Source organism: Salvelinus alpinus, chromosome 38 (assembly GCF_045679555.1).
Source record: "Salvelinus alpinus chromosome 38, SLU_Salpinus.1, whole genome shotgun sequence".
In the NCBI taxonomy this organism is placed as follows: Eukaryota; Metazoa; Chordata; class Actinopteri; order Salmoniformes; family Salmonidae; genus Salvelinus; species Salvelinus alpinus.
The window spans coordinates 7,975,511-7,990,228 of NC_092123.1; the positions used below are offsets into that span (position 1 = coordinate 7,975,511).

Below are 14,718 nucleotides of genomic sequence, written 5' to 3' on the forward strand. Positions count from 1 at the left end.
ACATTAAAGGGTTTTTCTTAGTTTTTACAATTTTTTACATTGTAGTATAATAGTGGACACATCAAAATATGGAATCGTAGTAACCAAAAAATATATTTTATATTTTCAAAATATATTTTATATTTGAGATTCTTCAAAGTAGCCCCCCTTTGCCTTGATGACAGCTTTGCACACTCTTGGCATTCTCTCAACTAGCTTCATAAGGAATGCTTTTCCAACAGTCTTGAAGGAGTTCCCACATGCTGAGCACTTGTTGGCTGCTTTTCCTTCACTCTGCAGTCCAACTCATCGCAAACCATCTCAATTGGGTTGAGGCCAGGTCATCTGAGGCAGCACTCCATCACTCTCCTTCTTGGTCAAATAGCACTTACACAGCCTGGAGGTGTGTTTCAAATCAAAACAAATTTTATTTGTCACATGCACCGAATACAACAGATCTAGACCTTACAGTGAAATGCTTACTTACAAGCCCTTAACCAACAATGCAGTTTTAATAAAAATACGTGTAAAGTAAAAAATGTATAAGTAAAAATTAAGAAATAAAAGTAACATAATTTAAGAGCAGCAGTAAAATAACAATACCGAGGCCATATACAGGGGTATCGGTACAGAGTCAATGTGCGTTGGCACCGGTTAGTTGTGGGTAGATTTAAAAGGACTATGCATAAATAAACAGAATAGCAGCAGCTTCAAACGCATTAAGAAGGAAAAACATTTCACAAATGAACTTTTATGAAGGCACACCTGTTAATTGAAATGCATTCCAGGTGACTACCTCATGAAGCTGGTTGAGAGAATGCCAAGTGTGTGCAAAGCTGTCATCAAGGCAAAGAAAGGGTGGCTACTTTGAAGAATCTTAAATATAAAATATATTGATATGTTTAACACTTTTTTGGTTACCACATGATTCCATATGTGTTTTTTTCATAGTTAAGTCTTAAGTATTATTCTACAATGTAGAAAATAGTAAAAATAAAGAAAACCCTTGAATGAGTAGGTGTGTCCAAACCTTTGACTGGTACTGTATATATTATGTATAAGCTGGAAGTAGAAACCTAAGTGTTGTTTCTATGCCTCTATACAGTATATCACCTCAAAATTCCTTGTGTCTCTGTGGTGTGTCTTAGTTCCTTGGTGGTAGAGAGACAGCCCTGTATGCCCACACATCCACAGAGACCTCTGGTGCTGCAGACAAAGTTGCAGTTCACTGTGAAGCTCAGGTAAGCACAAACACAACAGCACCTACCATCTGTAGTTCCTATGGATCCTTACAGTCCCGGGTGAGTTTTAATTTGTATTTCCTCTCCTCTAGATTTCTTGTGAAGCTCCAGGAATTCAACTATCAACTCAAAGTGAAAGCTTTGTTTGACAAGTAAGTAAATTAGTGTTGTGTGTTATTTTGTCCTGCTCTTGAATTTGTGATGTGAATACATAACTAAAGGGGGAATGCACATTATATTTTCTCTCCAGGGACGTTACAGAAAAGAAAGGGTTTCGTAAGTTCAACATATTGGGTACCAACACAAAAGTTATGACTATGGAGGAGTCAAATGGAAGCTTGGCTGCAGAGTTTTTACATTTGGTAAGCTAGCACCATTTCAAATGGCATACAGGGCACTAAATCTGAATGACTTTTGTCCATTTGGACCTGCACTGTCATCACTCTTTACAGCAGGGTTCCCCAACTGGCGGTCATTTTATTTGGCGGTCAAGTGGTGGTCTGGCGGGTCAAGTTGTATTTTAATAATTTTTTTACTGTAAAAACACCAGCAAATCAGCTCCAAGTGATTTTAATTTTGGAAATCTGTTCCAAAGTATTCCACGCATAATAGAGAAATATTTGTGACCGTATACAAATGTAAGCTGTAAGTATCAAATGTAAGTTTTGATATGATTATGTTATAGTAAAATATGATATCTGTTTGTGCTTCTTGCGGTCAATTTGTAGGCTACAAATTATTTGTAATTATGCCCTGACCATCCTCTCAAGAAAATATCGGCCTGCAGCTGAATCTACAGTAGTTGATGATCCCTGCTTTACAGTTTATTCTTTGATCTCAACACAGAAACTACAAGAGCAGAGAGTGACTGGAAGAGGAAAGAAAGAGGTAAGAGACCTAAGAGCTGGTTTCTGATTGGTCTTAATGGGCTGTAATGACCATGTAATCTGTACAGTATTTGTGAATTTCATGATGAGTATTAAATACATTCTGGTGCGGATTATGTTTCTCTGTCTGTCCATGTTATTCCAGTGGCCTCTCATTGTGACAGAGGAGCTGCACTGCATCTGCTTTGAGTCGGAACTCCGCCAGTCAGGTCTGGAAATCAAACTAGGGGTAAGTGATCTGAAATATAGAGATTCAGGCCTACACTCCCATTGTTATGAGGTCCAACAGCACTCTGGCCTTATTTAATTTGACTTTGACTTTCTCTGGCCTCTGGTCCTTCTTAGACCATCTCCCTGCCCATCGTGGTCATCTCCAACGTCAGCCAGCTGCCCAGTGGCTGGGCCTCCATCCTGTGGTACAACATGCTGACCAGCGAGCCCCAGGTAGTCTTCTCTCAAGGTTCCTTCCTTCGAAGGAGTTTTTCCTTGCCTTGAAGGTGTTATGCCTGGTTACTGTCAAGCACTTTGTGACAACTTGATTTAAAAATGAGTTTTTAAGTAAATATGACTGATTTGTTGGAACAGAACCTGGAGTTCTTCCTGAGCCCTCCTGCAGCGTCCTGGGGTCAGCTATCTGAGGTGCTGAGCTGGCAGTTCTCCTCTGTCACCAAGAGGGGGCTCAATGAAGAGCAGCTAGGCATGCTGGCTGACAAACTACTGGGCCAGAAAGCACAGAGGAATCCTGAGGGCCTTATCCCCTGGGCCATGTTCGGTGCTGTCAAGGTAGGTTAGGATTACAGTACACAGAATATTTGGTCCCAATTTAAACAAAGTACAACTGATAAAGGATGTATATACTTTAGCAAACATAAATGCTTCCAAAACACTACATAAATGCTTCACAAATCATCTATAAGTGTAAATCATACACTACAAATGGTGTAGAAAGGGTGACAAAACAACTCCCACTGTAGGGTGACTTGCCAAATGTGACATAATGTACTATGTATGTTTATACACCATTTATAGAATATGACATACACTTGAAGATGATTTGTGAAGCATTTATGTAGTGCGTATGAAGCCTTTATGTATGCTATGTAAAGCCTTTTATAAGTTGTACTTTGTTTTAAAATATATACAGTTCACAAAGATATATATATATATATACACTGCTCAAAAAAATAAAGGGAACACTTAAACAACACAATGTAACTCCAAGTCAATCACACTTCTGTGATATCAAACTGTCCACTTAGGAAGCAACACTGATTGACAATAAATTTCACATGCTGTTGTGCAAATGGAATAGACAAAAGGTGGAAATTATAGGCAATTAGCAAGACACCCCCAATAAAGGACTGATTCTGCAGGTGGTGACCACAGACCACTTCTCAGTTCCTATGCTTCCTGGCTGATGTTTTGGTCACTTTTGAATGCTGGCGATGCTCTCACTCTAGTGGTAGCATGAGACGGAGTCTACAACCCACACAAGTGGCTCAGGTAGTGCAGCTCATCCAGGATGGCACATCAATGCGAGCTGTGGCAAGAAGGTTTGCTGTGTCTGTCAGCGTAGTGTCCAGAGCATGGAGGCGCTACCAGGAGACAGGCCAGTACATCAGGAGACGTGGAGGAGGCCGTAGGAGGGCAACAACCCAGCAGCAGGACCGCTACCTCCGCCTTTGCAAGGTGGAGCACTGCCTGAGCCCTGCAAAATGACCTCCAGCAGGCCACAAATGTGCATGTGTCAGCATATGGTCTCACAAGGGCTCTGAGGATATATATATGAGGAGGACCTCTAGTAAGTGTTTCCTTGTGTCAACTACAGAGCCTCAATGAGAAGAGGTTTCCCTTCTGGCTGTGGATCGAAGACATCCTGGACTTCATCAAGAGACATCTGCTGTCCCTGTGGAATGATGGGTGAGTTTTTCTTTACTCTTTTTGGAATTGCACATTACAAAAGCAAATAACTAGTGCTCTTATAGGGATGACATATTAGCTGAATGGCTACTTCTGGCACATTGACAGACATGTGTATTGTCCCTGCCTACTAAAACGAAAGTAAGTAATAAAGAAATGTTGTTCTCTCCCACTACAGTTGCATTCTGGGCTTTGTGAGTAAGGAGAGGGCAAAGGCCATGCTGACTGGGAAGTGTCCAGGCACGTTCCTGCTGCGCTTCAGTGAGAGTAGCAGAGACGGAGCCATCACATTCACTTGGGTGGAACACGACCTAAACGGTGAGGAGCACACGTGCGCACGGACACACACTGTAGCCATTTACAATTAAAGGTGTTATATTTTAATTTTTGTTTATTTATTTATTTTTTATTCTAGCAGAGTGGAATCCAGAAGGCAGCATGGGAGTATAGACCAAACACTTGCATAAAAATAAATAATAAATTCTCAATAAAGAGGTCCTCAACCAACAAACTGAATTGCCCAAAAGGGACCAAATCAAACTTTATTTGTCACATGCGTCGAATACAACAAGTGTAGACCCTACCGTGAAATGCTTACCTACAAGCCCTTAACCAACAGTGCAGTTCAAGAAGAGTTAAGAAAATATTTACCAAATAAACTAAAGTAAAAAGTAACACAATAACATAACAATAACGAGGCTATATACAGGGGGTACCGGTACCGAGTCAGTGTGCGGGGGTACAGGTTAGAGGTCATTTGTACATGTAGGTAGGGGTGAAGTGACTATGGTTAGAGAATAAACAGCAAGTAGCAGCAGTGCACAAAACAAATGGAGGGGGAGGGGGGTCAATGTAATAGTCCGGTGGCCATTTGATTAATTGTTCATCAGTCTTATGGCTTGGGGGTAGAAGATGTTAAGGAGCCTTTTGGTCCTAGACTTGGCGATCCGTTACTGCTTGCCGTGCGGTAGCAGAGAAATCAGTCTATGACTTGAGTGACTGGAGTCTCTGACAATTTTATGGGCTTTCCTCTGACACCGCTTATTATATAGGTCCTGGATGGCAGGAAGCTTGGCCCCAGTGATGTTCTGTGCCGTACTCACTACCCTCTGTAGCGCCTTACGGTCAGATGCCGAGCAGTTGCCATACCAGGCGGTGATGCAACTGGTCAGGATGCTCTCGATGGTGCAGCTGTAGAACTTTTTGAGGATCTGGGGACCCATGCCAAATCTTTTCAGTCTCCTGAGGGGAATTTCTTTTGTCTTGTCCTCTTCACGGCTGTCTTCGTGTGTTTGGACCATGATAGTTTGTTGGTGATGTGGACACCAAGAAACTTGAAGCTCTTGACCCGCTCCCCGACAGCCCTGTTGATGTTAATGGGGGCCTGTTCGGCCCAGCCTTTTCCTGTAGTCCATGATCAGCTCCTTTGTCTTGCTCACATTGAGGGAGAGGTTGTTGTCCTGGCACCACACTGCCAGTTCTCTGACCTCCTCCCTATAGGCTGTCTCGTTGTTGGAGGTCAGGCCTACCACTGTTGATTCGTCAGCAAACATAATGATGGTGTTGGAGTCGTGTTTGGCCACGCAGTCGTGGGTGAACAGGGAGTACAGGAGGGGACTAAATACACACCCCTGAGGGGCCCCAGTTTTGAGGATCAGCGTGGCAGACGTATTGTTGCCTACCCTTACCACCTGGGGGCGACCTGTCAAGAAGTCCAGGATCCAGTTGCAGAGGGAGATGTTTAGTCCCAAGTTCCTTAGCTTAGTGATGAGCTTCGTGGGCACTATGGTGTTGAACGCTGAGCTATTGTCAATGAACAGCATTCTCACATAGGTGTTCCTTTTGTCCAGGTGGGAAAGGGCAGTGTGATTGAGATTGCGTCATCTGTTGGGGCAGTATGCAAATTAGTGGGTCTAGGGTATCTGGGAGGATGCTGTTGATGTGAGCCATGACCGGCCTTTCAAAGCACTTCATGGCTACCGACGTGAGTGTTACGGGGCGGTAATCATTTAGGCATGTTACCTTCGCTTCCCTGGGCACAGGGACTATGGTGGTCTGCTTGAAACATGTAGGTATTACAGACTCGGTCAGGGAGAGGTTGAAAATGTCAATGAAGACACTTGCCAGTTGGTCCGTGCATGCTTTGAGTACATGTCCTGGTGTGAATGTTGCCCTGTTTAAAGGTCTTGCTCACATCGACTATCGAGATCATTATCACACAGTCATCCAGAACAGCTGATGCTCTCGTGCATGCGAGAGCGTTCAGTGTTGCTTGCCTCGAAGCGAGCTGTAACGTTCGTCTATTTCTTCCTCCTCCTCGAATGAGGAGAGGCGAGAAGGATCGGACCAAAATGCAGCGTAGGTGGAATACATGATGAATTTATTAGACAAGACGAACACGAAATACACTTGAGAAATTACAAAAAAAACAATAAACGACGTAGACCGACCTGAACATGAGAACTTACATATGACGAAGAACGCACGAACAGGAACAGACTAAACAAACGAAACAGTCCCGTGTGGTAACAACACTGACACGGAAGACAATCACCCACAAACAAACAGTGTACCAGCCTACCTTAATATGGTTCTCAATCAGAGGAAACGTCAAACACCTGTCCCTGATTGAGAACCATATAAGGCTAAATCAGAAAGAACCCAACATAGAAACACATAACATAGAATGCCCACCCCAACTCACGCCCTGACCATACTAAACAAATACAAAAACAAAGGAAAACAGGTCAGGAACGTGACACGAGCATAAAAAGCATTTAGCTCGTCTGTTAGGCTCCCGTCACTGGTCAGCTCGCGTCTGGGTTTCCCTTTGTAGTCCGTAATAGTTTTCAAGCCCTGCCACATCCGACGAGCGTCAGAGCCGGTGAAGTATGATTCTTAATTCTGTATTGACGCTTTGCTTGTTTGATGGTTCGTCTGAGGGCATAGCGGGATTTCGTCTAAGCGTCTAGATTAGTGTTCCGCTCCTTGAAAGCGGCAGCTCTAGCCTTTAGCTCAATGCGGATGAACCCGGAACGTATTCGAGTCTGTGCTTGCAAAACAGTCTGTAGTGTAGTCATCCGCGTCATCTGACCACCAATGCATCCAACTGTAGATTATTCTCAAAATGGTTCCATAAATGAGGTGCAAATCAACTAAAAGCCGTTTTATCCTAAATCTGTAGTGACGGAATGAATTTCAAGAGTTAACCATCTCTCCATCGTACTTCTATATGTTAGTAACAATGTTAGGGAAATGCAGTTTTTTTTGTTGCAAAAGGGCTTTAAAAATTAACAGAATGCAATTTTTTGACCAATGCGATGTCAAAGAGGGCCAGCCTATTTTCTGTTAGAATGCAAAGATGAATGCTAAACCTGTCGCCAGTGATATAGAGTTGAAGTCGGAGGTTTACATACACTTACACGGAACCCAAACCGGCTGCGCGCGTGCGCCATCGTGCATAAATGTATTTTGTCCCCCCACACCAAACGCGATCACGACACGCAGGTTAAAATATCAAAACAAACTCTGAACCAATTATATTAATTTGGGGACAGGTCGAGAAGCATTAAACATTTTTGGAAATTTAGCTAGTTAGCTTGCACTTGCTAGGTAATTTGACCTATTTAGCTAGCTTGCTGTTGCTTGCTAATTTGTCCTGGGATATAAACATTGAGTTGTTATTTTACCTGAAATGCACAAGATCCTCTACTCTATCCTCTAACTGCCAATTAATCCACACATAAAACAGTCAACCGAATCATTTCTAGTCATCTCTCCTCCTTCCAGGATTTTTCTTCTATGGACTTTATATTGCGATTGGCAACTTTCAGAAATTAGGTGCATTACCGCCTCTGACCTCATTCGTCTCTGTCACCCACGTGGGTATAACCAATCAGGAGATGGCACGTGGGTACCTGCTTCTATAAACCAATGAGGAGATGGGAGAGGCAGGACTTGCAGCGTGATCTGTGTCACAAATAGAACTGACTTCTATTTTAGCCCTTGGCAACGCAGATGCTCGATGGCGCACGCGCGAGCAGTGTGGGTGCAATAATTGAAAAATATAGATTCTACATTTATTTTGAAACGCTCGCGCACACGACGCGAGCGGTGTAGTCAGCCTGTTAGGTTGGAGTCATAAACTCGTTTTTCAACCACTCCACAAATTTCTTGTGAACAAACTGTAGTTTTGGCAAGTCAGTTAGGATATCTACTTTGTGCATGACACAAGTAATTTTTCCAACAATTGTTTACAGACAGATTATTTCACTTATAATTCACTGTATCACAATTCCAGTGGGTCAGAGGTTTGCACATACACTAAGTTGACTGTGCCTTTAAACAGCTTGGAAAATTCCAGAAAATAATGTCATGGCTTTAGAAGCTTCTGATAGGCTATTTGACATAATTTGAGTCAATTGGAGGTGTACCTGTGGATGTATTTCAAGGCCTATCTTCAAACTCAGTGCCTCTTTGCTTGACATCATGGGAAAATCAAAATTGTAGACCTCCACAAGTCTGGTTCATCCTTGGGAGCAATTTCCAAATGCCTGAAGGTACCACGTTCATCTGTACAAACAATAGTACGCAAGTATAAACACCGTGGGACCATGCAGCCGTCATACCGCTCAGGAAGGAGACGCGTTCTGACTCCCAGAAATGAGTGTACTTTGGTGCGAAAGGTGCAAATCAATCCCAGAACAACAGCAAAGGACCATGTGAAGATGCTTGAGGAAACATGTACAAAAAGTATCTATATCCACAATAAATGATTCCTATATCGACATAACCTGAAAGGCCACTCAGCAAGGAAGAAGCCACTGCTCCATAACCGCCATAAAAAAGCCAGACTCCCTCCCGGGTGGCTGGCTTCTGGGTTGGAGGCGCGCTGTGTTAAGAAGCAGTGCAGCTTGGTTGGGTTGTGTTTCGGAGGACGCATGGCTCTCAACCTTCGTCTCTCCCGAGCCCGTACGGGAGTTGTAGCGATGAGACAAGACAGTAACTACTAACAATTGGATACCACGAAATTGGGGAGAAAAGGGGTGTAAAAAACAACAAACAGAGGAAACACCGTACACCTAGCGACCTGGTTTGCAACTGCACATGGGGACAAAGATCGTACTTTTTGGAGAAATGTCATCTGGTCTGATGAAACAAAAATAGAACTGTTTGGCCATAATGACCATTGTTATGCTTGGAGGAAACAGGGTTAGGCTTGCAAGCCGAAAAACACCATCCCAACCGTGAAGCATGGGGGTGGCAGCATCATGTTGTGGTGGTGCTTTGCTGCAGGAGGGACTGGTGCACTTCACAAAATAGATGGCATCATGAGGGAGTAAAATTGTGGATATATTGGAAGCAACATCTCAAGACATCAGTCAGGAAGTTAAAGCTTGGTGGCAAATCGGTCTTCCAAATTGACAATGACCCCAAGCATACTTCCAGTGTTATGGCAAAATGGCTTAAGGACAACAAAGTCAAGGTATTGGAGTGGCCATCACAAAGCCCTGACCTCAATACTATAGAAATTTGTGGGCAGAACTGAAAAAGTGTGTGCGAGCAAGGAGGCCTACAAACCTCACTAAGTTACACCAGCTCTGTCAGGAGGAATGGGCCAAAATTCTACTTATTGTGGGAAGCTTGTGGAAAGCTACCTAAAACATTTGACCCAAGTTAAACAATTACCAAATACAATTACCAAATACTAATTCAGTGTATGTAAACTTCTGACCCACTGGGAATGTGATGAACGAAATAAAAGCTGAAATAAATCATTCTCTCTACTATTATTCTGACATTTCAAATTCTTAAAATAAAGTGGTGATCCTAACTGACCTAAGACAGGGAATGTCCACGAGGATTAAATGTCAGGAATTGTGAAACTGAGTTTACATGTATTTGGCTGAGGTGTATGTAAACTTCCGACTTCAACTGTACCTATCACTCATGTTCCACAGATAAGCCTGTATTCCATGCTGTGGAGCCCTACACCAAGAAGAAGCTGTCTGTCATCTCTCTGCCTGAAATCATCCGCAACTACAAGGTGATGGCAGCTGGGAACATCCCAGAGATCCCACTCAGCTTCCTCTACCCAGACATCCCCAAAGACGAGGCTTTCGGAAAGTTCTACACCGGGGCCTCCGAGGGTAAGCATCCAGCAACCTTTTTGTTGTTGTTTTTTTTGTCCCTGATGCTTTCCTATATCTCTCAGATGCTTTTCAGACACCTCAAACCATACTTCATTTTGATTTATTTTTGTGTGAGTTGGTCTCCCAAGTGGCGCAGCGGGCTAAAGCACTGCATCTCAGTGCTAGAGGCGTCACTACAGACACCCTGGTTCGAATCCAGGCTGGATCACAACCGGCCGTGATTGGGAGTCCCATAGTGCGGCGCACTCGTTTTGGAATTACCTGGATTTCTGCATAAATTGGTCATACAATTTGATCTGATCTTCATCTAAGTCACAACAATAGACAAACACAGTCTGCTTAAACTAATAACACACAAGAAATATATGTGTTCATGTCTTTATTGAACACACAGTGTAAACATTCGCTGTGTAGGGTGGGAAAAGTATGTGAACCCTTGGATTTAATAACTGGTTGACCCTCCTTTGGCAGCAATAAACTCAACCAAACGTTTTCTGTAGTTGCGGATCAGACCTGCACAACGGTCAGGAGGATTTTTGGACCATTCATCTTGTTGGGTTCTTATTTTTCAGATAAATAACCCACGGACACTAGAGAAGCTTTAACCAAGTTTATTCTTCCCAAAGGTTCTGTACAGCTGAAAATCAGACAGCTAAACATGTCAGACATCACAGTTTATATACATCCTACTTAAGACACTCCTCTTCCTTACAGTTTATGGCTCCACAGGAAAGACGGTAACCAGATAGCAACCCTGATTACTCCCTTAAGGGGAACTGACCTCACCTCCTGACCCACAGATATCCATCTGTCTTCCCTATATCAACACATCGCTCTCCTCTCCTCCATCAAACACATTCCAAAGCCTTCTGGCTTTTTACAAACTCTTTCTATTCAAGGCTTTGTCTCTATCATTTATTTAATATCTCAATGTTCAATGTTTAGCCGATTCCAACAATCCTTACGAAACTGTTTCAGTTAAGCAATATTATTAAGACGTCTGGTTTGAAACGCTCTCGAGGTCATGCCACAAGCATTTTAAATTGGGTTGAGGTCAGGTCTCTTACTGGTTCACTCCATAAGGCGTATTTTCTTCTGTTGAAGCCATTCTGTTGTTGATTTACTTCTGTGTTTTGGGTCGTTGTCCTGTTGCATCACCCAACGTCTGTTGAGCTTCATTTGGCGGACAGATAGCCTTACATTGTCCTGCAAAATGTCTCGATAAACTTGGGAATTCATTTTTCCGTCAGTGATAGCAAGATGTCCAGTCCCTGAGGCTGCAAAGCAGCTCCAAACCATGATGCTCCCTCCACCATACTTTACAGTTGGAATGAGGTTTTGATGTTGGTGTGCTGTGCTGTGCCTTTTTTTCTCCACACATAGTGTTGTGTGTTCTTTCCAAACAACTCAACTTTAGTTTAATCTGTCCACAGAATATTTTGCCAGAAGCGCTGTGGAACATCCAGGTACTCTTTTGCGAACTTTTTGGACAGCAGTGGCTTCTTCCATGGTGTCCTCCTATAAACACCATTCTTGTTTAGTGTTTTACGTATCGTAGACTCGTTAACAGAGATGTTACCATGTTCCAGAGATTTCTGTAAGTCTTTAGCTGACACTCTAGGATTATTCTTAACCTCATTGAGCATTCTGCACTGTGCTCTTGCAGTCATCTTTGCAGGACGGCCACTCCTAGAGAGAGTAGCAACAGTGTCAATAAATGGAAAAAGTTCAGCAATTTGTTTTACCGTGGACTGATGAACATCAAGGCTTTTTGAGAGACCTTTTTAATCATTCCAGCTTTATGCAAGTCAACAATTCTTAATCGTAGGTCTTCTGAGATCTCTTTTGTTCGAGGCATGGTTCACATCAGGCAATGCTTCTTGTGAATAGCAAACTCACATTTTGTGAGTGTTTTTTATAGGGCAGGGCAGCTCTAACCAACATCTCCAATCTCGTCTCATTGATTGGACTCCACTTTTTCCAACCTACACTGTGAATGTTTAAATGATGTATTCAATATAGACAAGAAAAATACAATAGTTTGTGTGTTATTAGTTTAAGCACACTGTCTATTGTTGTTACTTAGAGGAAGATCAGATCACATTTTCCGAGACATTTATGCATAAATCCAGGTAATTCTAAAGGGTTCTAAAGTTTTTTTGGGGTATACCTACAGAGGTCCTAAAAATAGCTGGTCCATCTTATGATCAAAATAAAACAATTCTATATGTTAGCTTTATAGATATCGTCTTAGACTCCTAGGGGTTAAGGTTGTGGGTGTCGTAGTGCAAAACAGCTGACCCGTTCGTGTGTGTCTCAGCTTTCCATAGTGGGGTGATTTTGTTTCTGGCTTAAACAGTTCGGACTTGACAGATGTTTTCGTGGGAAGAAAAAACAAAGTTGGCATGCCGAAGGGACCGTGTTAACTATTTAACTGTACTAGAACGCTTAAAAGGCCGCTAAAAATGGTTAATATTGGTTATCGGTATCGGGGTTTTTTGGCAAGGAAAATATCAGAATCGGACAAAAATGTAATATCGGTGCATCCCTAAACAACACCTCTTAATCGTCCATCTGGTCCACCATTTTGTTTTTCAGCATCAGAGCCCATGGATGTGGAGAGTCCAGGATACATAAAGAAATATTTAATATCAGTGTCAGAAGTAAGTTTACCCTTCATACGTTACATATTTCTTAATCTATAACAGGAAGACATTTAATTTGCAGTGTTCTGGTTTGGGTATAATCCATAATCTGATTTAATTAACCCTTTAATTAACCCTTTGTGGAAAGGGTTCTACATGCAACCCAAAAGGGTTCTACCTGACTCCAAAAGGGTTTCATCTGGAACCAAAATGGGTTATTTTAAGGGTTCTCCAACGGGGACAGCCAAGAACCCTATTTGGTTCTAGATAGCACCTTTTTTTGTAAGAGTGTAGTTTTATTTCTAACAAAGCTATCTACACTAAACAAAAATATAAACGCAACATGTAAAGTGTTGGTCCCATGGTTGAAATAATAAATACTTTTTCAGATTCACAAAAAGCTTATTTCTCTAAAATTATGAGCACAAATTTGTTTACATCCCTGATAGTAAGCATTTCTCCTTAGCCAAGAGAATCCATCCACCTGACAGGTGTGGCATATCAAAAAGCTGAGTAAACAGCATGATCATTACACAGGTGCACCTGGGGACAATAAAAGGCCACGTTAAAATGTGCAGTTTTGTCACACAACACAATGCCACAGATGTCTCAAGTTCTGAGGGAGCGTGCAATTGGCATGCTGACTGCAGGAATGTCCACCAGAGCTGTTGCCAGAGAATTTAATGTTAATTTCTCTATCATAAGCTGCCTCCAACGTCGTTATAGAGAATTTGGTAGTATGTCAAACCAGCCTCACAACCGCAGACAATTTGTAACCAAGCCAGCCCAGGACCTCCACATCCGGCTTATTCACCTGTGCGATTGTCTGAGGACTATTTCTGTCTATAATAAAGACATTTTGTGCCAGAAAACTAATTCTGATTAGTGGGTGGGCAGTCATGTGAAATCCTAATAAATTTATTTCAATTGACTGATTTACATATATGAGCTGTAACTCAGTAAAATCTTTGAAATTGTTGCATGTTGTGTTTATATTTAGGTTCAGTATACATACGGTATATTTCAGGATGTTGTGCATCCCTGGAAATAATCTGAATTCATGTAAACATAACAGGTCTGAAAACACAGCTTGTCCCAAAAAAGTGGTTTCTTGACACAACTTACCCCCGGTGTGGGGTAAATTGAGCATAGGGACAGGGTAAATTGAGCCACCTTGGGGTAAGTGGGTGATGGCGTCCCCTGACAGTGTTGTGACAGTGGATGCTGGTAGGTCAAAGTTTAATTAATTGAAGGAGGTTGTGGTATATTGTATATCTTAAATGAATGCCTACATTCAGATATAGATCTCTCTGTTCAGTATCACTTAGCCTTCCATTTCTTGACCAGCTGTCTGGGACAGGGATGTTGTTTCGATGTGGCAATTCGTAGGCAAGTACTCTACATTTGAGGCTACTAAGCCCATGAAACAGGTCTGCGAGATTCTTGATATGTTTAGCAAGCTCAGACTCCATGTCATCAGATATGAACTTGTGTGCCTCTGCTACTCTATAATAGCCTCTCTTTCACACCAATACATGTTAGTTTTCTTTTATATCAATGGAACTCTTCGGTGTCCTTCAATCTATTTTCTCATCCCTTGCTGCTGCTCAAATGGACTTCTTCCCTTCTCTCACTTCTTTGGCTGCTCTCTCAAGAACCTCAAGGGGGGCTGGACCCCTGCGTGCTTTACATTTGTATACACGGCCCCACGGGGTCTGCTCTTTAACATAGCAAATGCACTCAAGTTCATATGCATGACACATTGCAAAAATACTTTGCATATTATGTATAACACTGACTAAATGTAATCATAATTTGTATAGGGTATGGTGGCCATTGGCTCAACTTACCCCAAGGCAAAAATGTTGACAATATTAGCCTACACAGCTACAAG

General features: G+C 42.3%; 1 protein-coding gene across 4 annotated transcripts in view; it reads left to right on the forward strand.

Annotated features, from left to right (window-relative positions):
* LOC139566190 (signal transducer and activator of transcription 1-alpha/beta-like) overlaps positions 1 to 14,718 on the forward strand; it is a 35,046-nt gene that overhangs the window by 18,069 nt on the left and 2,259 nt on the right. For 2 of the 4 annotated variants that reach the window (XM_071387204.1, XM_071387207.1), the window contains 11 exons: positions 1,128 to 1,220; positions 1,313 to 1,372; positions 1,471 to 1,582; positions 2,067 to 2,108; positions 2,253 to 2,336; positions 2,453 to 2,551; positions 2,693 to 2,890; positions 3,936 to 4,027; positions 4,206 to 4,345; positions 9,988 to 10,176; positions 12,778 to 12,842. In XM_071387204.1, coding sequence (XP_071243305.1) covers positions 1,128 to 1,220; positions 1,313 to 1,372; positions 1,471 to 1,582; positions 2,067 to 2,108; positions 2,253 to 2,336; positions 2,453 to 2,551; positions 2,693 to 2,890; positions 3,936 to 4,027; positions 4,206 to 4,345; positions 9,988 to 10,176; positions 12,778 to 12,842 — 1,174 coding nt within the window. The remainder of the gene's footprint in view (positions 1 to 1,127; positions 1,221 to 1,312; positions 1,373 to 1,470; positions 1,583 to 2,066; positions 2,109 to 2,252; positions 2,337 to 2,452; positions 2,552 to 2,692; positions 2,891 to 3,935; positions 4,028 to 4,205; positions 4,346 to 9,987; positions 10,177 to 12,777; positions 12,843 to 14,718) is intronic. The other 2 variants (XM_071387205.1, XM_071387206.1) reach the window with 2 other exon arrangements.